General features: G+C 42.0%; 1 protein-coding gene across 2 annotated transcripts in view; it reads left to right on the forward strand.

Annotated features, from left to right (window-relative positions):
* The window catches only part of LOC115190915 (collagen alpha-1(XIV) chain), a 214,877-nt gene that overhangs the window by 119,257 nt on the left and 73,416 nt on the right, over positions 1 to 22,204 (forward strand). For both annotated transcript variants that reach the window (XM_029748950.1, XM_029748951.1), the window contains exons 28-33: positions 5,791 to 5,934; positions 6,286 to 6,450; positions 6,957 to 6,995; positions 10,794 to 10,932; positions 15,501 to 15,643; positions 15,931 to 16,040. In XM_029748950.1, the coding sequence (XP_029604810.1) occupies positions 5,791 to 5,934; positions 6,286 to 6,450; positions 6,957 to 6,995; positions 10,794 to 10,932; positions 15,501 to 15,643; positions 15,931 to 16,040 (740 nt within the window). The remainder of the gene's footprint in view (positions 1 to 5,790; positions 5,935 to 6,285; positions 6,451 to 6,956; positions 6,996 to 10,793; positions 10,933 to 15,500; positions 15,644 to 15,930; positions 16,041 to 22,204) is intronic.

The following is a 22,204-nucleotide window of genomic DNA, read 5'->3' on the forward strand; positions in this document are numbered from 1 at the left end:
TGAGTGCATTCACTGCCATATTAAAGTTTCCTGATGCAGATATGGTCAGACCAAGGTAGGTGTCATTTTTTGTGTGTTCAATGATGGTGTTGTTCAGGGTGAATTTATATTTGTGTTTCTGACATCTGGTTTTCTTTTGGAAAATCATGATTTTTGTTTTTTGGAAATGTACTGCCAGGGCCCAATTTTGGCAATATTGCTCTAGAATATTAATGTTCTGTTGAAGACCTTCTTTGGTTGGTGATAGAAGTACCAAGTCATCAGCATATCAGGTATTTCACCTCTGTGTCAAATAGTGTGAGTCCTGGGGTTGGAGAATGGTCCAACATGTCTGCTAATTCATTGATATAAATGTTGAAAAGGTTTGGACTCAAACTGCAGCCTTGTCTCACACCTCGACATTGTGAAAATAATTCTGTTCTTTGTTTTTTGATTTTTATTGCACATTTATTTTCTGTGTACATACATTTTATTAAGTCATACACCTTACCACCAAGCCCACTTTGGAGAATTTTGTAGAATAGCCCTTCATGCCAAATAGAATCAAATGCTTTTTTAAAGTCAATAAAGCAAGCAAAGATTTTACCCTCTTTTTTTTGGTGGACGTGTTTATTAATTCGTGTGTGTAAGGTGTATATATGGTCAGTAGTGCGATGGTTAGGGAGAAAGCCAATTTGACATTTACTTATTACATTTTTTTCTTGAAGAAAGGTTTGAATTCTTGAATTCAAAATGCTACAGAAAACCTTTCCCAAGTTACTGTTTACGCAAATTCCCCTGTAATTATTGGGGTCTGATTTGTCTCCACTTTTGTGGATAGGGGAGATGAGCCCCTGGTTCCAGACATCAGGGAAGCAGCCAGAAGTTAATACCATGTTGAACAATTTAAGCACAGCATTTTGCAACTCAGGTGTTCTGTTTTTCAGCATTTCATTTCTGATGTTGTCTAGACCACAAGCTTTCTTTGATTAAATAGATTTGAGCTTTTCATTTAGTTCTTGTTGGGTTATTGGGTAATCTAATGGATTTTGGTTGTTTTTAATGACTGATTCAAGGATGTTCAATTTTTCTTTAATTTCTAATTGGTTCTGTTTTTTCTTTAATTTCTAATTGGTTCTGTCTTTTTGTGGGATGTTTTTGTACAGATTATCAAAATACGTTTTCCAAATTCCTACATCTTGTACATCTTGTGGCTTTGTTGTTCTTAAATTGTTCCACATGTCCCAGAACTGATTTTGGTCAATTGCGTTTTCAATTTCATCAAGTGTCTTGTTGGTATAATTCAATTTCTTGCATTTCAGTGTTTGTTTATACTGTTTCAGAGTTTCAAAATATTCATATCATAGCTCTGGGTTGTTATGCTGCTTATGTATATCAATAGACAATTGTCTTAGGTGTTTTCTAATTGTTTTACATTCATTATCACGCCATTTATCAGAAACATTTTGTTTTTTGTTTCTGATGTTGTATTTCTTTGGTTTTCTCAAATTTGCTTTCGATACTGCTTTTTGGAATATGCAGTTGATGTTTTGAGTAGCCGAATTGACACCATCTTTATTGTTTTGGTATTGTGAGTTATTGAAAAACTGTATAGAGTTCATCATTTCATTTGAGTTCAATGTTTCAATGAATCTCTCTGCACTGTTTGGAGCCCATCTGTACGATGGGTTTATGTTGTAGAGTTTATTGGGCTGTTTTTTTGAATGAGTATTGCCGGTTAATTTCTTCAGAAACACGTTGATCTGACTGTAATCTGACAATGGTGTCTGTGGTCTGACAGTGAATGCACTAATGGAGGAGGGGTCAATGTCAGTGATGGCATAATCCACTACACTTGTCCCAAGAGCTGAGCAGTAAGTAAACTGACCTAAAGAGTCCCCTCTGACTCTACCATTAAGCATGTACAGGCCTAAGGCTCGACAGAGATTCACTAACTCCTTCCCATTTTTGTTCAGTATTTGGTCAGGACTGTTTCTATTATTTATAATAGGGCTACTGTACAAGGAGGGGTGTCCACATATGTGGTGGTTACCTCCCTCATCAGTGTAGTCAGGCTCAGAACCTGTTCTTGCATTGAAATCTCCACAAAGAAGCACTTTACCCTCTGCCTGAAATGTAATGATTTCTGTGTGGAGATTGTCAAAAAACTGATCATCATAATATGGTGAATCTGAAGGAGGAGCATAAGCATAAGCATCACAACACAGCTCTACTAGACCTGGCCCATCACAACACAGCTCTACTAGACCAGGCCCATCACAACACAGCTCTACTAGACCAGGCCCATCACAACACAGCTCTACTAGACCTGGCCCATCACAACACAGCTCTACTAGACCAGGCCCATCACAACACATCTCTACTAGACCAGGCCCATCACAACACAGCTCTACTAGACCAGGCCCATCACAACACAGCTCTACTGGAGAGAGAGAGAGAGAGAGAGAGAGAGAGAGAGAGAGAGAGAGAGAGAGAGAGAGAGAGAGAGAGAGAGAGAGAGGCCTCCGCTTACATCTTTAGAGAGAAAGAGTTTCTCTCTCTCTCTTTCTCTCTGTAAGCAGAGGCCCCTCTCAGGGACTGAGTCTGGTGGTAGAGCTTTAGATGTGACCCTTTGGTGTTCTGTACATGTCTACACTACCACACACACACACACACACATGCACACACACACACACATACGATCTGCCTGCATGGGATTTGACTATGTTCGCTATGCATTTCTTCATTAAGACTTTAGCCTGATTGTCTTTCCATTTGGAGCTTGAGATGATTGATTTCCAGTAGCTGCTGGTATTAGGACTGATCCCTCTGTGTTCCATATAGTATTCATACTGCACTGAGGGGATTCTAACAGCAACATGATTGGCCTGACCTCATTCCCTCTTTTTTTAACCACCAATCACATCCAGTCTGAGTCGGAGGTTTAATATCACAAAGAAGGTATTGCAGTGGAGCCTTCACCCAGATTTGTTTGTGCTGTCTTGCCAACCCTATTGCTGTTATTGTCACGCCACGCCAAACATGACAATGACAGTAATGGAGTTGCCAAAACAGCACAAATAGGTCTGGAACTTAGGCTAGCCTTCACCTAGTTGCCTAGAATAGATGTGTTTTCTTTGTGTTTCTAGCTGCAGCCCAATGTATAGTTGTTGCTGTTGACGAGGTCTTTCAGGTCTTGGTTGACGAGGATTATTTCTGGGAACTTGTTGTTAAGATCTTGTTGTAAGTTTGGAGGCAAAGAAAGGAAGCTGACGGCCAGGAATGAGCCTGAGGATTTATGTACAAGAAACACATTTCACACACGTCTGAGATGGACAGTATTTGATTGATGGTGTGATATTCCACTCAGGACCCTGGCAGCCGCACACACAAACAAACACACACACACACACACACACACAGTCTTCCACAACACTCTCCACAGTGATAGAGGCCAGCATGTCTTCATGCCTGGCTGGATGGATATTGTGATTCCAATTTGACCTCTGTTTAATATAATACCATGCTGAAACAGACATAACTCTCCCTGGTACAAGACTGATGTTCACTAGCTCTGCCTGTCATTCATCTTCACTGAAAGGCACTTTAATAAAGCTCACAGAGACAGCTGAGAAAAAGAGGGATGGAGAGAGAGAGAAGGGGAGAGAGAGAGGAGGGGGAGTTAAAAGGGAGTTAAAGAGGGAAAGGGAGAAAGAGATGGAGGGAGAGAGCGGGAGAAAGAAAGAGGGAGGAAGGGAGAAAGAGAGAAAGAGATGGTGAGGGAGAGGGAGAGGGAGAGGGAGGGAGAGGGATGGATGGATGGCCGTCCAGCAAGCTGCTCAGCCAGCCTCTGTCTCCATATTAGATGTTACAAAGTACCCTGGTAGTGCCTCAGCCATGCTCAGCCATGCAAGACATATTTTATTCAGAAACATTCCAGGGAGGTTGTTTTAAAAAGCTGCTATTACGGAATGACCTTAGACACCAGAGAGATATTAGACATTGGTAAAGAAAAATAACTTGCAATGATCCCCACCTGCTTCTGCTCTGTTCGTCCTCTCTACGGACCGCTCCGATGCCCACAATAGGGCTAATGATCTAGGGCGATTTTTGTCTCTGTCAAGGTTTATAACTTACAATAGATAAGACAGGCTCCTCTTTCTTTGTTTAATGTGTCCTATCAGAGTTTCACATTTCCTCTATTAGCATCTCCTGAATGCAATAAATCAGTGGCAGGCAGCCCTGGTCCTGGAGGGCCGCAGGTTTGGGATTTAACCAACCAGGAAGACCAGGTGTGTTGAATTTAGGCTGATCAATTAGCCCAGTTAGTCAGGTGTGATGCTTAGTTGCGGCACTCCAGGAACAGGGTTGTCTACCCCTGACAGCCATTCATTAAACAGTCTAGCTAAATGAGTTATGATAGATATATTATTATTATTATTCATGTTATTATTGTTACTATTATTATTATTATTACTATTATTATTATTGTTATTATTATTATTATTACTAGTATTGTTATATTATTATTGTTATTATTATTACTATTATTAGTATTGTAATTATTATTGTTATTATTATTGCTATTAGTATTGTTATTATTAATACTGTTATTATTATTACTACTATTATTATTGCTATTATTATTATTGTTATTATTAATATTATTATTTATTGTTATTATTTGTATTTGTATTATTATTGTTATTATTACTAATATGAATACTATTATTATTATTGTTATTAGTATTGCTATTCATACTATTATTAGTGTTATTATTATTCATGTTATTGTTACTATTATTAATACTATTATTATTATTGTTATTATTATTATTAATTCTATTATTATTGTTATTATTATTGTTATTATTATTGTTATTCATACTATTATTATTCATGTTATTATTATTATTTATTGTCCCTGATGTGCCTGTCTTCCCTATCCATCCACATATATGGTCTGATAGTCATCCATACATTAACAACAGGCTGTATAGATATATTCATCCATACATTAACAACAGGCTGTATAGATATATTCATCCATACATTAACAACAGGCTGTATAGATATGGTCTGATAGTCATCCATACATTAACAACAGGCTGTATAGATATATTCATCCATACATTAACAACAGGCTGTATAGATATATTCATCCATACATTAACAACAGGCTGTATAGATATATTCATCCATACATTAACAACAGGCTGTATAGATATGGTCTGATAGTCATCCATACATTAACAACAGGCTGTATAGATATATTCATTCATACATTAACAACAGACTGTATAGATATGGTCTGATAGTCATCCATACATTAACAACAGGCTGTATAGATATATTCATCCATACATTAACAACAGACTGTATAGATATGGTCTGATAGTCATCCATACATTAACAACAGGCTGTATAGATATAGTCATCCACACATTAACAACAGGCTGTATAGATATATTCATCCATACATTAACAACAGGCTATATAGATATGGTCTGATAGTCATCCATACATTAACAACAGGCTGTATAGATATAGTCATCCACACATTAACAACAGACTGTATAGATATATTCATCCACACATTAACAACAGGCTGTATAGATATGGTCTGATAGTCATCCACACATTAACAACAGGCTGTATAGATATGGTCTGATAGTCATCCATACATTAACAACAGGCTGTATAGATATGGTCTGATAGTCATCCATACATTAACAACAGGCTGTGATGTGTAGATATGATCTCTGTCATTCCTATCCATAGAAATATAACTCTAAGTCCCTATCCATCCAGGCCGAGCCATTAAGCATGTGAAGGAATCTATCTTCACCTCAGAGGGAGGAGTGAGGAGGGGGGTTCCTAAGGTTCTGGTGGTCCTCACCGATGGCCGTTCCCAAGACGACGTCAACAAGGTCTCCAAGGAGATGCAGATGGAAGGTGAGTGGCATAGTGTGAGTCCCAAATAGTGCCCTATTCTCTGTACTGTATAGTGCACTACTCTGGCCAAAAGTAGTGTGGGAATAGGGTGTTATTTTGGATAAAACCCATGTTTCTTCCTCTGAGGACAGTACACTATTCCATTGTATTATATTGTTGTATCAGAACTATTCATGGCTATCATACCAAAACAAAACTTAGAGAGAAATATGTTAGTGGTAGGAGGGTCACTTAGCAAGTCAGAGAGTGGTAAGATAGGCCAATCAAATAGTTTCCTTGGAATTGTTTTGCTTTATTGCTGAAGAAAAACAAAATATTGTTTTAAAATCTTAACAATGTATATCTTTGAAGGCTACATCATCTTTGCCATTGGCTTTGCTGATGCAGACTACGGAGAGTTGGTGAACATCGCCAGCAAACCCAGCGACAGACACGTCTTCTTTGTGGACGATTTGGACGCTGTCAAAAAAATTGAGGAGCAGCTGATCACTTTTGTGTGTGAGGCTGCCACTGCCAGTAAGTACTGCCAGAACTGAAGTAGCTGCCATTGGAAGAATGTTCCAGAACTGATATAATCTACTGTAGAATAGAGACAGATGGTAGGTTTGGTCATGTGGTTTCCAGAACTGATATAATCTACTGTAGAATAGAGACAGATGGTAGGTTTGGTCATGTGGTTTCCAGAACTGATATAATCTACTGTAGAATAGAGACAGATGGTAGGTTTGGTCATGTGGTTTCCAGAACTGATATAGTCTACTGTAGAATAGAGACAGATGGTAGGTTTGGTCATGTGGTTTCCAGAACTGATATAATCTACTGTAGAATAGAGACAGATGGTAGGTTTGGTCATGTGGTTTCCAGAACTGATATAATCTACTGTAGAATAGAGACAGATGGTAGGCAGAGGATTTATCCACATTTAAATCAGTCTTAATAAGAGGATCTTGATTCATGATGAAATGACAGTGATTAATATCCTAGTCATTATTTAACTAACCCTATCCTCCATCTTGTTTTAGCTTGTCCGTCGGTTCTGATGAGTGGCAACACTATGGCAGGTAAACTATGTAAAACATACAGCTTGTTACTGCTTTATAGTCATAGAATGTGTATCCATATTGAGATAAACCCCTCTCAATCTACAGTCAATATTGATTGTCTGATCCCACTTAGTCATTCACAGGAGAGACTCAGTGTCCCTGGCTATTGTCAGGAGCAGCATGTAGTCTGCCATGTGATTCTAGTTCAAATCCAGTCAGATAAAGTTACATACAGTCCAGGGTGTAGTGGAGGTATACGCCGTGTACCACCGTATTTTACACTGGGCATTGCGTATACTCACTTCTTAATCCCTACGATGCGTATCATAGTAGTGTAGTGGAGGTATACGCTGTGTACCACCGTATTTTACACTGGGCATTGCGTATACTCACTTCTTAATCCCTACGATGCGTATCATAGTAGTGTAGTGGAGGTATACGCCGTATCAATAAGGCTGATGGAACACAGAATGTTTAGCTTCAAATGTTCATCAACTTAAATTTCTTCCCATTTTAGGCTTTAAGCTGCTTTAAAGGGAGGCAAGACATGCCTCATAATATGAAGTAAAACGTCCAGTTTTAAACAGTTAAGGAACAGGAGAAATATAGCGACGCTAATGACAGGCCTAACCATCTTCTGATAGATGGTAAGGCTTTGCCAAAAACCATCTCAATTAAATGTTACCTGCTACAAAGCAGCCTATGTCTACCTGGCAGAATGATATCAGGATTATTTACATCAATCCAGTGGCCATTTGTTTGGCAAACACCCATCTCATGTGCTGTAGAAACACACATTTTTCTCAGACCTCAAAAGCGGTCCCCTGATGTGGTTTAAGCAGTGTTATGGGCTTAGAACATCCAATTCTGTTGTTTTTATATTAAGAAAGTGTGACTTTAAGAGCAAAAACCTGAAGGAGAAAAAAAAGATCTGAAACCTGTGAATTCCTGACTCAGTTGACAGCCTCATTTATCTGTTTCAATAGTAGACCTACTATTAGCCTACTGAACAGTACAGCTTGGGTTGGCCTGACTGTGAAAGACCAATATGAACAGTACAGCTTGGGTTGGCCTGACTGTGAAAGACCAATATGAACAGTACAGCTTGGGTTGGCCTGACTGAAAGACCAATATGAACAGTACAGCTTGGGTTGGCCTGACTGTGAAAGATCAATATGAACAGTACAGCTTGGGTTGGCCTGACTGTGAAAGATCAATATGAACAGTACAGCTTGGGTTGGCCTGACTGTGAAAGACCAATATGAACAGTACAGCTTGGGTTGGCCTGACTGTGAAAGACCAATATGAACAGTACAGCTTGGATTGGCCTGACTGTGAAAGACCAATATGAACAGTACAGCTTGGGTTGGCCTGACTGTGAAAGACCAATATGAACAGTACAGCTTGGATTGGCCTGACTGTGAAAGACCAATATGAACAGTACAGCTTGGGTTGGCCTGACTGTGAAAGACCAATATGAACAGTACAGCTTGAGTTGGCCTGACTGAAAGACCAATATGAACAGTACAGCTTGGGTTGGCCTGACTGTGAAAGATCAATATGAACAGTACAGCTTGGGTTGGCCTGACTGAAAGACCAATATGAACAGTACAGCTTGGGTTGGCCTGACTGAAAGACCAATATGAACAGTACAGCTTGGGTTGGCCTGACTGTGAAAGACCAATATGAACAGTACAGCTTGGGTTGGCCTGACTGTGAAAGACCAATATGAACAGTACAGCTTGGGTTGGCCTGACTGTGAAAGACCAATATGAACAGTACAGCTTGGGTTGGCCTGACTGAAAGACCAATATGAACAGTACAGCTTGGGTTGGCCTGACTGTGAAAGACCAATATGAACAGTACAGCTTGGGTTGGCCTGACTGTGAAAGACCAATATGAACAGTACAGCTTGGGTTGGCCAGACTGTGAAAGACCAATATGAACAGTACAGCTTGGGTTGGCCTGACTGTGAAAGACCAATATGAACAGTACAGCTTGGGTTGGCCTGACTGTGAAAGACCAATATGAACAGTACAGCTTGGGTTGGCCTGACTGTGAAAGACCAATATGAACAGTACAGCTTGGGTTGGCCTGACTGTGAAAGACCAATATGAACAGTACAGCTTGGGTTGGCCTGACTGAAAGACCAATATGAACAGTACAGCTTGGGTTGGCCTGACTGTGAAAGACCAATATGAACAGTACAGCTTGGGTTGGCCTGACTGTGAAAGACCAATATGAACAGTACAGCTTGGGTTGGCCTGACTGTGAAAGACCAATATGAACAGTACAGCTTGGGTTGGCCTGACTGTGAAAGACCAATATGAACAGTACAGCTTGGGTTGGCCTGACTGTGAAAGACCAATATGAACAGTACAGCTTGGGTTGGCCTGACTGAAAGACCAATATGAACAGTACAGCTTGGGTTGGCCTGACTGTGAAAGACCAATATGAACAGTACAGCTTGGGTTGGCCTGACTGTGAAAGACCAATATGAACAGTACAGCTTGGGTTGGCCTGACTGTGAAAGACCAATATGAACAGTACAGCTTGGGTTGGCCTGACTGTGAAAGACCAATATGAACAGTACAGCTTGGGTTGGCCTGACTGTGAAAGACCAATATGAACAGTACAGCTTGGGTTGGCCTGACTGAAAGACCAATATGAACAGTACAGCTTGGGTTGGCCTGACTGTGAAAGACCAATATGAACAGTACAGCTTGGGTTGGCCTGACTGTGAAAGACCAATATGAACAGTACAGCTTGGGTTGGCCTGACTGTGAAAGACCAATATGAACAGTACAGCTTGGGTTGGCCTGACTGTGAAAGACCAATATGAACAGTACAGCTTGGGTTGGCCTGACTGTGAAAGACCAATATGAACAGTACAGCTTGGGTTGGCCTGACTGTGAAAGACCAATATGAACAGTACAGCTTGGGTTGGTCTGACTGTGAAAGACCAATATGGAATTCATCATTTTAGGTTATTCAGAGTGAATGTCACTGTTTCTCCTAGGATTTTTTACACAGGGCGCCTTTCCTTCGCCGGGTGGGGAATAGGAAATACTATCCAGAGAGAGAGTGGTTGACAGAATGACATGATTATTACTATGTGTATATCCAGCACCTAAACACTATTTACTACCATGGCACATTTTGTTGCTTGAAGATAAAATGTGTACCATTTTATTCTAGTATTCTAGTATCTCTATGGTTCTCAATGGTTCTCTATGGTTCTCAATGGTTCTCTATGATTCTCTATGGTTCTCTATGATTCTCTGTTGTTCTCTATGGTTCTCTGTTATTCTCTATGGTCCTCTATTGTTCTCTATGGTTCTCTATGGTTCTCTATGGTTCTCAATGGTTCTCTATGGTTCTCTATGGTTCTCTGTTGTTCTCTATGATTCTCTGTTGTTCTCTATGATTCTCTGTTGTTCTCTATGATTCTCTGTTGTTCTCTATGATTCTCTGTTGTTCTCTGTTGTTCTCTGTTGTTCTCTGATTTCTCTGTTGTTCTCTGATTTCTCTGTTGTTCTCTATGATTCTCTGTTGTTCTCTATGATTCTCTGTTGTTCTCTGTTGTTCTCTATGATTCTCTGTTGTTCTCTATGATTCTCTGTTGTTCTCTGATTTCTCTGTTGTTCTCTGATTTCTCTGTTGTTCTCTATGGTTCTCTGTTGTTCTCTGTTGTTCTCTATGATTCTCTGTTGTTCTCTGATTTCTTTGTTGTTCTCTATGGTTCTCTGTTGTTCTCTATGGTTCTCTATGGAGTGGTTATAGCATAGATGTGTGCTCTGCTCCTTCCCTCCTTAGGCTTCAGGATGATGGACATGTTTGGCCTGGTAGAGAAGGAGTACAGTAACGTAGAGGGAGTGTCCCTGGAACCAGGCTCCTTCAACAGCTTCCCCTGCTACAGACTGCACAAAGACGCCCTGGTCTCACAACCCACCAAGTAGGTTCTACTAGGTTCTGTGTTTTGTCAGTGTGGTTGTCATGGCGATGAGAGGTAGAAGATCAGCTAGGGTGCACACTGAGCTCACTGAGCTCCACCTCGCTCCTCCAGTGTCCACTCTTGGCATATTATTCCTGGAATATACTCCAACAGCTTCCCCAAATGATAGGTTAGGCGGAAGCTTCCCTCTGATAGGTTAGGCGGAAGCTTCCCTCTGATAGGTTAGGCGGAAGCTTCCTTCGCATAGATTAGGTGGAAGTTCCCCTCTGATTGGTCAGGTGGAAGTTCCCCTCTGATAGGTCAGGTGGAAGTTTTCCTCTGGTTAGGTGGAAGTTCCCCTCTGATTGGTCAGGTGGGAGTTTCCCTCTGATTGGTCAGTTGGAAGTTTCCCTCTGATAGGTCAGGTGGAAGTTTCCCTCTGATTGGTCAGGTGGAAGTTTCCCTCTGATTGGTCAGGTGGAAGTTTCCCTCTGATTGGTCAGTTGGAAGTTTCCCTCTGATAGGTCAGGTGGAAGTTTCCCTCTGATAGGTCAGTTGGAAGCTTCCCTCTGATAGGTCAGGTGGAAGTTTCCCTCTGATTGGTCAGGGGGAAGTTTCCCTCTGATAGGTCAGTTGGAAGTTTCCCTCTGATAGGTCAGGTGGAAGTTTCCCTCTGATAGGTCAGGTGGAAGTTTCCCTCTGATAGGTCAGGTGGAAGTTTCCCTCTGATAGGTCAGGTGGAAGTTTCCCTCTGATAGGTCAGGTGGAAGTTTCCCTCTGATTGGTCAGGTGGAAGTTTCCCTCTGATTGGTCAGGTGGAAGTTTCCCTCTGATAGGTCAGGTGGAAGTTTCCCTCTGATAGGTCAGGTGGAAGTTTCCCTCTGATAGGTCAGGTGGAAGTTTCCCTCTGATAGGTCAGGTGGAAGTTTCCCTCTGATAGGTCAGGTGGAAGTTTCCCTCTGATAGGTCAGGTGGAAGTTTCCCTCTGATAGGTCAGGTGGAAGTTTTGCCATACAGAATCGCTTATACCCATCCAATCCTTTCAGATATACAGATGTGCCTATGCCTGGAGGAAGAGGTTGTTCCTGAACTGTCCTTGTCCTCTTCCTAGAGGAGCCTTCCTCATCCTCTATGGGAAACTTGTACTTCAAAACGCCAAGGGAGGGTGAAACCCAGTCGTTAGCAAGAGAGCTGTACTTTAAAACGCCAAGGGAGGGTCAACCCCAGTAGCTAGTAGGAGACTTGTACTTCAAAATGTCAAGGGAGGGTCAACCCCAGTAGCTAGTAGGAGACTTGTACTTCAAAATGTCAAGGGAGGGTCAACCCCGCTTGCTAGCCAGGAGACAAACACCAGAGCTCTTTGAAATAGCAGCCAGTTATTTTCAAGGTCCCTCAAACAATACAAAGTTTTGCCAATGAAAATCACTTAGGGGAATCTAATCACATGTGAAGTGGTGATGAATTGTGTGTGTGTGTGTGTGTGTGTGTGTGTGTGTGTGTGTGTGTGTGTGTGTGTGTGTGTGTGTGTGTGTGTGTGTGTGTGTGTGTGTGTGTGTGTGTGTGTGTTGACAGATGTACCTCTACTCCTGCTGAGGATAATATTTAGTTTAGACTTCTACTTTCATCATGTTCAGAGGGGATTGTGTTATTGCACTGGAGGGACTCAGCACCTCTAAATGATGTCTTCAGGGTGACCTGCAAACACCACGGCCCATATCCAAACATCACTCAGTCACATACTTGATCATGTATATAGTATATAATGTCATCAGAAGGACCATTATGGCATTTGTTGTGTGAAGGTGAAATAAGCCAGCCAAAGGAACTTCCCATTACACTGCATCAGGTATCAGATATCAGGACTTCCCATTACCCTGCATCAGGTATCAGATATCAGGACTTCCCATTACCCTGCATCAGGTATCAGATATCAGGACTTCCCATTACTCTGTATCAGATATCAGGACTTCTCATTACTCTGTATCAGATATCAGGACTTCCCATTACCCTGCATCAGGTATCAGATATCAGGACTTCCCATTACCCTGCATCAGATATCATGACTTCCCATTACTCTGCATCAGGTATCATGACTTCCCATTACTCTGCATCAGATATCAGGACTTCCCATTAGTCTGTATCAGATATCAGGACTTCCCATTACTCTGCATCAGATATCAGGACTTCCCATTACTCTGCATCAGGTATCAGGACTTCCCATTACTCTGTATCAGATATCAGGACTTCCCATTACTCTGCATCAGGTATCATGACTTCCCATTACTCTGCATCAGGTATCAGGACTTCCCATTACTCTGCATCAGGTATCATGACTTCCCATTACTCTGCATCAGGTATCATGACTTCCCATTACTCTGCATCAGGTATCAGGACTTCCCATTACTCTGCATCAGGTATCATGACTTCCCATTACTCTGTATCAGATATCAGGACTTCCCATTACTCTGCATCAGATATCAGGACTTCCCATTACTCTGCATCAGGTATCAGGACTTCCCATTACTCTGTATCAGATATCAGGACTTCCCATTACTCTGCATCAGGTATCATGACTTCCCATTACTCTGCATCAGGTATCAGGACTTCCCATTACTCTGCATCAGGTATCATGACTTCCCATTACTCTGCATCAGGTATCATGACTTCCCATTACTCTGCATCAGGTATCACGACTTCCCATTACTCTGCATCAGGTATCAGATATCAGGACTTCCCATTACTCTGCATCAGGTATCAGATATCATGACTTCACATTACTCTGCATCAGATATCATGACTTCACATTACTCTGTATCAGATATCATGACTTCCCATTACTCTGCATCAGGTATCAGATATCATGACTTCACATTACTCTGTATCAGATATCATGACTTCCCATTACTCTGCATCAGGTATCAGATATCATGACTTCACATTACTCTGTATCAGGTATCAGATATCATGACTTCACATTACTCTGCATCAGATATCATGACTTCACATTACTCTGTATCAGATATCATGACTTCCCATTACTCTGCATCAGGTATCAGATATCATGACTTCACATTACTCTGTATCAGGTATCAGGTATCAGGACTTCCCATTACTCTGTATCAGGTATCAGGTATCAGGACTTCCCATTACTCTGCATCAGGTATCAGGACTTCCCATTACCCTGCATCAGGTATCAGATATCAGGACTTCCCATTACCCTGTATCAGGTATCAGGACTTCCCATTACTCTGCATCAGGTATCAGGACTTCCTGATTGGAGAGGGTTAGGGTTACACTGGAGAGGGTTAGGGTTACACTGGAGAGGGTTAGGATTACACTGGAGAGGGTTAGGATTACACTGGAGAGGGTTAGGATTACACTGGAGAGGGTTAGGATTACACTGTAGAGGGTTAGGATTAGACTGGAGAGGGTTAGGGTTACACTGGAGAGGGTTAGGATTACACTGGAGAGGGTTAGGATTACACTGGAGAGGGTTAAGATTACACTGGAGAGGGTTAGGGTTAGACTGGAGAGGGTTAGGGTTACACTGGAAAGGTTTAGGGTTAGACTGGAGAGGGGTTAGGATTACACTGGAGAGGGTTAGGATTACACTGGAAAGGGTTAGGATTACACTGGAAAGGGTTAGGATTACACTTGAGAGGGTTAGGATTACATTGGAGGGGGTTAGGATTACACTGGAAAGGGTTAGGATTACATTGGAGGGGGTTAGGATTAGACTGGCGAGGGTTAGGGTTACACTGGAGGGGGTTAGGATTACACTGGAAAGGGTTAGGATTACATTGGAGAGGGTTAGGATTAGACTGGAGAGGGTTAGGGTTACACTGGAAAGGGTTAGGATTACATTGGAGGGGGTTAGGATTTGACTGGAGAGGGTTAGGGTTACACTGGAGGGGGTTAGGATTACACTGGAAAGGGTTAGGATTACATTGGAGAGGGTTAGGATTACACTTGAGAGGGTTAGGATTACATTGGAGGGGGTTAGGATTACACTGGAAAGGGTTAGGATTACATTGGAGGGGGTTAGGATTAGACTGGAGAGGGTTAGGGTTACACTGCAAAGGGTTAGGATTACATTGGAGGGGGTTAGGATTAGACTGGAGAGGGTTAGGGTTACACTGGAGGGGGTTAGGATTACATTGGAGAGGGTTAGGATTAGACTGGAAAGGTTTAGGGTTAGACTGGAGAGGGTTAGGATTACACTGGAGAGTGTTAGGATTACACTGGAGAGGGTTAAGAGTACACTGGAAAGGTTTAGGGTTAGACTGGAGAGCGTTAGGGTTAAGGTTACACTGGAAAGGTTTAGGGTTGGGGTTACACTGATATGACTGTTTGAATTACAGTTTCCCATTACAGTGTAGGCATAGGATTTGCCAACCGCCATCTTGAACCATTCACATTATCTGGCTGCCAGTTAAGTAACCCTGTCTGTCTGTCTGTCTGTCTGTCTGTCTGTCTGTCTGTCTGTCTGTCTGTCTGTCTGTCTGTCTGTCTGTCTGTCTGTCTGTCTGTCTGTCTGTCTGTCTGTCTGTCTGTCTGTCTGTCTGTCTGTCTGTCTGTCTGTGTCTCAGGTACCTCCACCCAGAAGGTCTGCCCTCTGACTACACCATCACCTTCCTGTTCCGCCTGCTACCAGACACCCCCCAGGAGCCCTTTGCATTGTGGGAGATCCTCAACAAAGACAATGAACCCCTGGTGGGGGTCATCCTGGACAGTACGTACAGTCTGTTCCTCATCACTTCCTGAACCCTGTCCCTGTGGTTTGAGTTAGGGTTAAGGTTAACCTGCATATCACATACTCTGCAATTGAGGTCTGTGGTTTACAAAAGTGTGTGGGCTGCAGGGTTAGTTTCCAGCTTTTGTGTGAGAGAGATATAGACTGAACACACAGAACAGAAGACCAAGGCAGAGGACTCTGGGATGTGGGCTTGTGGGTTTGTGTAGAATGTGCTGTCCCTAATTCTCTCTCTGTTTGCCTGTCTCTGTTTTTGTCTCTGTCAGATGGTGGGAAGACTCTGACGTTCTTCAACTACGACTACAAGGGAGACTTCCAGACAGTCACTTTTGACGGGCCTGACATCAAGAAGATGTTCTATGGCAGTTTCCACAAGGTCAGCAGCCTAGTTCTTCCCCTAGATCATCCATGGCCTCTGGTCTAAAGTAGTGCACTATATAGGGACTAGGGTGCCATTTGGGACGAACCCTCAAACTTCAGGCCCTCCATCTGTATAATAAAGATGTTGCATGCCGACTACTCAAATAGAGAATTTAGTAGAAGTCTTGTCAGAAAATGATCCCAGAGAATGAATGGAGAAACAACCCACCCCCCCATCACAGTAGTCAAAGAGAGAGCACACACACACACACACACACACACACACACACACACACACACACACACACACACACACACACACACACACACACACACACACCCTTTGTCGCAACAGTCAAAGAGAGAGCACACACACACAGACACCCTCTGTCGCAGTAGTCAAAGAGAGTGTGAGAGGCCGTCCATCAGACTCTCTTCTCATAGGCATTGTGTGCCTGGTTGTTCTGAGTCTTAATGTAACCCTGACCCTATCCCTAATCCTAATCCTGACACTAATCCTAACCCTCACCCTAATCCTAATCCTGACCCTGACCCTGACCCTAATCCTAACCCTGACCCTGACCCTAATCCTGACCCTGACCCTGACCCTAATCCTAACCCTGACCCTAATCCTAATCATGACCCTGACCCTAACCCTGACCCCGGCCCTAATCCTAACCCTGACCCTAATCCTAACCCCGACCCTAATCCTAACCCTAACCCTAATACTAACCCTGACCCTAATCCTAATCCTGACCATGACCCTAATCCTAATCCTAATCCTAACCCTGACCCTGACCCTAACCCTGACCCTGCAGTGTATATCTGGTTACAGTGTTAATGTATTTTATTTTAATTTTGTATTTTATTTAACCTTTATTTAAACAGGGAGTCACATTGAGATTAAAAATATATTTTACAAGAGAGCCCTGTATACATTACAATAAAAACAGAATAATAAAACATACACGTGTATAAAACAGTAGAATTCAGCCCACAATAACACAATAACCCTATTTAATAAAAACAATCCCATTCAAGGTCCTCAGTTAGTACTGGAAACTGTCTGAGTGGCACCAGCACATCTAACTGCGGTGAACTCTGCAGATTGTTCCACAAATGAGTAGCAAAAAAACTAAACGCAGATTTTCCCAAATCTATGGAGACTGAAGGGATCTCTGGTGTTATCCATTCCTGAGAACAGGTTTGGTAACTGAGGATTCCTAATTTAATGAATGAAGTTACATATGAAGGGAGTTTCTGTCAGATTGCTTTGTAAATAAATCAAAGAGAATGTAGCTCTCTTCTTACAGACAGAGAGGTCCATCCCACATTTTATACAGACTACAATGATGAGTCCTAAAATGGTCCCCTGTGATAAAATGTATTGCTGAATGGTAGACGGCGTCCAAGGGTTTCAAAACAGAGGTTGCCGCATGCATGTAAACAATATCACCAGAATCCAATACAGGGAGAATTCTTCTCCTATTTTCATGATTTATTGACTTATTTTGATTTGAAATCCATCTTGGATCTTAGCTGCTTAGTCAGATTTTCTAAATGCGTTATGAAGGACAACTAGTCATCAGTCCAGACACCCAGGTACTTATATTGAGAAACAAGCTCAATTTGGGCTCCATTTGTAGCGCAAATATGCAGGTCCTCAGGGTCAACATTTCATGACCTACAGAACAGCATGAGCTTGGTCTTACTTGAATGTAACACTAATTTAAGATCTGTAAGGGATTTCTGAATTGAATCAAAGTCGTGCTGAAGTTCATGAATGGCGTTCTGCCCTGAGGCGGCACAGGAATACAAAACTGTGTCATCTGCATAGAGATGAATGTTACAAGTATTAACAGTGCTTCCTATGTCATTAATATAGGTGAACAATAATGGACCTAAAATCAAACCCTGAAGAACACCTTTTTGAATCTCAAGAAATTCAGATTTAACCCCATCTGTTAAAATGGCCTGAGTTCTGCTGCTAAAATAATTCAGATTTAGCCCAATCTGTTAAGATGGCCTGAGTTCTGTCGCTAAGATAATTCAGATTTAACCCCATCTCTTAAGATGGCCTGAATTCTGTCACTAAGATAATTCAGATTTAACCCCATCTGTTAAGATGGCCTGAATTCTGTCACTAAGATAATTCAGATTTAACGCTATCTGTTAAGATGGCCTGAGTTCTGCTGCTAAAATAATTCAGATTTAACGCCATCTCTTAAGATGGCCTGAGTTCTGTTACTAAGATAATTCAGATTTAACGCTATCTGTTAAGATGGCCTGAGTTCTGTTACTAAGATAATTCAGATTTAACGCTATCTGTTAAGATGGCCTGAGTTCTGCTGCTAAGATAATTCTGAAACCATAAACAGGCTGTATATCCCAGGCCTATTCTTGATAACTTCTTCAGTAAAACAGAATGATCAACAGTGTCGAACACCTTTGACAGGTCAATGAAGTACATACAGTTGAAGTCGGAAGTTTACATACACCTTAGCCAAATACATTTGAACTCAGTTTCACAATTCCTGACATTTAATCCTAGTAAAAATTCCCTGTTTTAGGTCAGTTAGGATCACCACTTTATTTTAAGAATGTGAAATGTCAGAATAATAGTAGAGAGAATGATTTATTTCAGCTTTTATTTCTTTCATCACATTCCCAGTGGGTCAGAGGTTTACATACACTCAATTAGTATTTGGTAGCATTGCCTTCAAATTGTTTAACTTGAGTCAAACGTTTCGGGTAGCCTTCTACAAGCTTCCCACAATAAGTTGGGTGAATATTGTCTCATTCCTCCCGACAGAGCTGGTGTAACTGAGTCAGGTTTGTAGGCCTCCTGGCTCGCACACGATTTTTCAGTTCTGCACACAAATATTCTATAGGATTGAGGTCAGGGCTTTGTGATGGCCACTCCAATACCTTGACTTTGTTGTCCTTAAGCCATTTTGCCACAACTTTGGAAGTATGCTTGGGGTCATTGTCCATTTGGAAGACCCATTTGCAACCAAGCTTTAACTTCCTGACAGATGTCTTGAGATGCTTCAATATATCCACATAATTTTCCATCCTCATCATGTCATCTATTTTGTGATGTGCACCAGTCCCTCCAGCAGCAAAACCCCCACACAACATGATGCTGCCACCCCCATGCTTCACGGTTGGGATGGTGTTCTTCAGCTTGCAAGCCTCCCCCTTTTTCCTCATTATGGCCAAATAGTTCTATTTTTGTTTCATCAGACCAGAGGACATTTCTCCAAAAAAGTATGATTTTTGCCCATATGTGCAGTTGCAAACCGTAGTCTGGCTTTTTTTATGGCGGTTTTGGAGCAGTGGCTTCTTCCTTGCTGAGCAGCCTTTCAGGTTATCTTGAAATAGGACTTGTTTTACTGTGGATATAGATACTTTTGTACCTGTTTCCTCCAGCATCTTCACAAGGTCCTTTGCTGTTGTTCTGGGATTGATTTACACTTTTCGCACCAAAGTACGTTCATCTCTAGGAGACAGAATGTGTCTTCTTCCTGAGCGGTATGATGGCTGTGTGGTCCCATGGTGGTTATACTTGTGTACTATTGTTTGTACAGATGAATGTGGTACCTTCAGGCGTTTGGAAATTGCTCCCAAGGATGAACCAGACTTGTGGAGATGTACAATTTTTTTTATGAGGTCTTGTCTGATTTATTTTGATTTTCCCATGATAACACGCAAAGAGGCACTGAGTTTGAAGGTAGGCCTTGAAATACATCTACAGGTACACCTCTAATTGACTCAAATTATGTCAATTAGCCTATCAGAAGCTTCTAAAGCCATGAAATCATTTTCTGGAATTTTCCGGAATTTTCCAAGCTGTTTAAAGGCATAGTCAACTTAGTGTATGTAAACTTCTGACCCACTGGAATTGTGATACAGTGAATTATAAGTGAAATAATCTGTCTGTAAACAATTGTTAGAAAAATGACCTGTGTCATGCACAAAGTAGATGTCCTAACCGACTTGCCAAAACTATAGTTTGTTAACAAGAGATTTGTGGAGTGGTTGAATAACGAGTTTTAATGACTCCAACCTAAGTGTACGTAAACTTCCCACTTCAACTGTATCTGGTTATAGTGTTAATGTGTTCAGAGGCTGTCTGCCTCCCTGCAGTACATTTCTGGTGTTCAGAGGCTGTCTGCCTCCCTGCAGTACATTTCTGGTGTTCAGAGGCTGTCTGCCTCCCTACAGTACATATCTGGTTATAGTGTTAATGTATTCAGAGGCTGTCTACCTCCCTGCAGTACATTTCTGGTGTTCAGAGGCTGTCTGCCTCCCTGCAGTACATATCTGGTTATAGTGTTAATGTATTCAGAGGCTGTCTACCTCCCTGCAGTACATATCTGGTTATAGTGTTAATGTATTCAGAGGCTGTCTACCTCCCTGCAGTACATATCTGGTTATAGTGTTAATGTATTCAGAGGCTGTCTACCTCCCTGCAGTACATATCTGGTTATAGTGTTAATGTATTCAGAGGCTGTCTGCCTCCCTGCAGTACATTTCTGGTGTTCAGAGGCTGTCTGCCTCCCTGCAGTATATATATATGGTTATAATGCTGTAAACCCAAGGACTTTATCCTCACCTCACACACACACACACACACACACACACACACACACACACACACACACACACACACACACACACACACACACACACACACACACACACACACACACACACACACACACACACACATATATGCACATGTAACCGATGTGAAATGGCTAGTTAGTTAGCGGTGGTGCGCGCTAATAGCATTTCAATCAGTGACGTCACTCGCTCTGAGACTTGACGTAGGGTTTCCCCTTGCGTTGCAAGGGCCGTGTCTTTTGTGGCGCGATGGGTAACGATGCTTCGTGGGGTGTCAGTTATTGATGTGTGCAAGGGTCCCTGGTTGGGGCGAAGAGAGGGACGGAACCTACACTGTTACACACACGCACACACACACACACACACACACACACACACACACACACACACACACACACACACACACACACACACACACACACACACCCACACACAAATGGACATACACTTACACACATATGCACACAGAAACACGCGCAAGCACACACACACACACACACACGCGCGCGCGCGGTCACAGTCTCCCCTCAGACTGGATGACAGGTGTATTGTGCAGCGACAGACATGTCCTGCTGGATTGTCCTCACTTCACTCCAGGTGTCTTCACATGGTCATCCCTACGCCACCGTCTCACACAGAGGATCCCCTGTCATTATGGAGGAAAAGTGGACATATGTTTCTGAATGGTGCTACTTCCTGTCAGCTTGGATACAGTAACAGACTGAACTGTGATATCTATCTGAGAGTGATGTTATATCCAGACTACAGTAATGTAACAGACTGAACTGTGATATCTATCTGAGGGTGATGTTATATCCAGACTACGGTAATGTAACAGACTGAACTGTGATATCTATCTGAGAGTGATGTTATATCCAGACTACAGTAATGTACCAGACTGAACTGTGATATCTATCTGAGGGTGATGTTATATCCAGACTACAGTAATGTAACAGACTGAACTGTGATATCTATCTGAGGGTGATGTTATATCCAGACTACAGTAATGTAACAGACTGAACTGTGATATCTATCTGAGGGTGATGTTATATCCAGACTACGGTAATGTACCAGACTGAACTGTGATATCTATCCTCCCATGCAGGGCTCAGCGGTAAACAGTATTCTTATAGGGGATGACGTGCTGTCCTGAGTGTCTGTGACATTCTGATTTGATTTCTGTATTATGTGGGTTAAATTTCTAACTTCTAGTTTCTAGTTTATTAGCATAAAAATGCTTTGTTCAGTCTGCCAGTGTTTCTGAGGCAGAGGCATGGTCTATGTAGTGTTTGATTTGGTAACTGGTATTAGGGACCACATTTCTCAGTCTGCTGCTGTGGCTGGTAAGGCAAGGCAGCCGGGGTCTTAGTGTTTATCTGCCTGCCTTCCCTCCATCTGAAACTCATTTACACAATCTAAATCCACTGGGACAGAGAATTGCCACTCTGAATATTGCTGACCCCAGAAATAATGTCCTGGGTAGTTATTACAGTTTTTAAACTAAGCCCTCTCTCTGTTTCTCTCTCTCTGTTTCTCTCTATCTCTGTTTCT

Source organism: Salmo trutta, unplaced genomic scaffold (genome assembly GCF_901001165.1).
Source record: "Salmo trutta unplaced genomic scaffold, fSalTru1.1, whole genome shotgun sequence".
NCBI lineage: Eukaryota > Metazoa > Chordata > Actinopteri > Salmoniformes > Salmonidae > Salmo > Salmo trutta.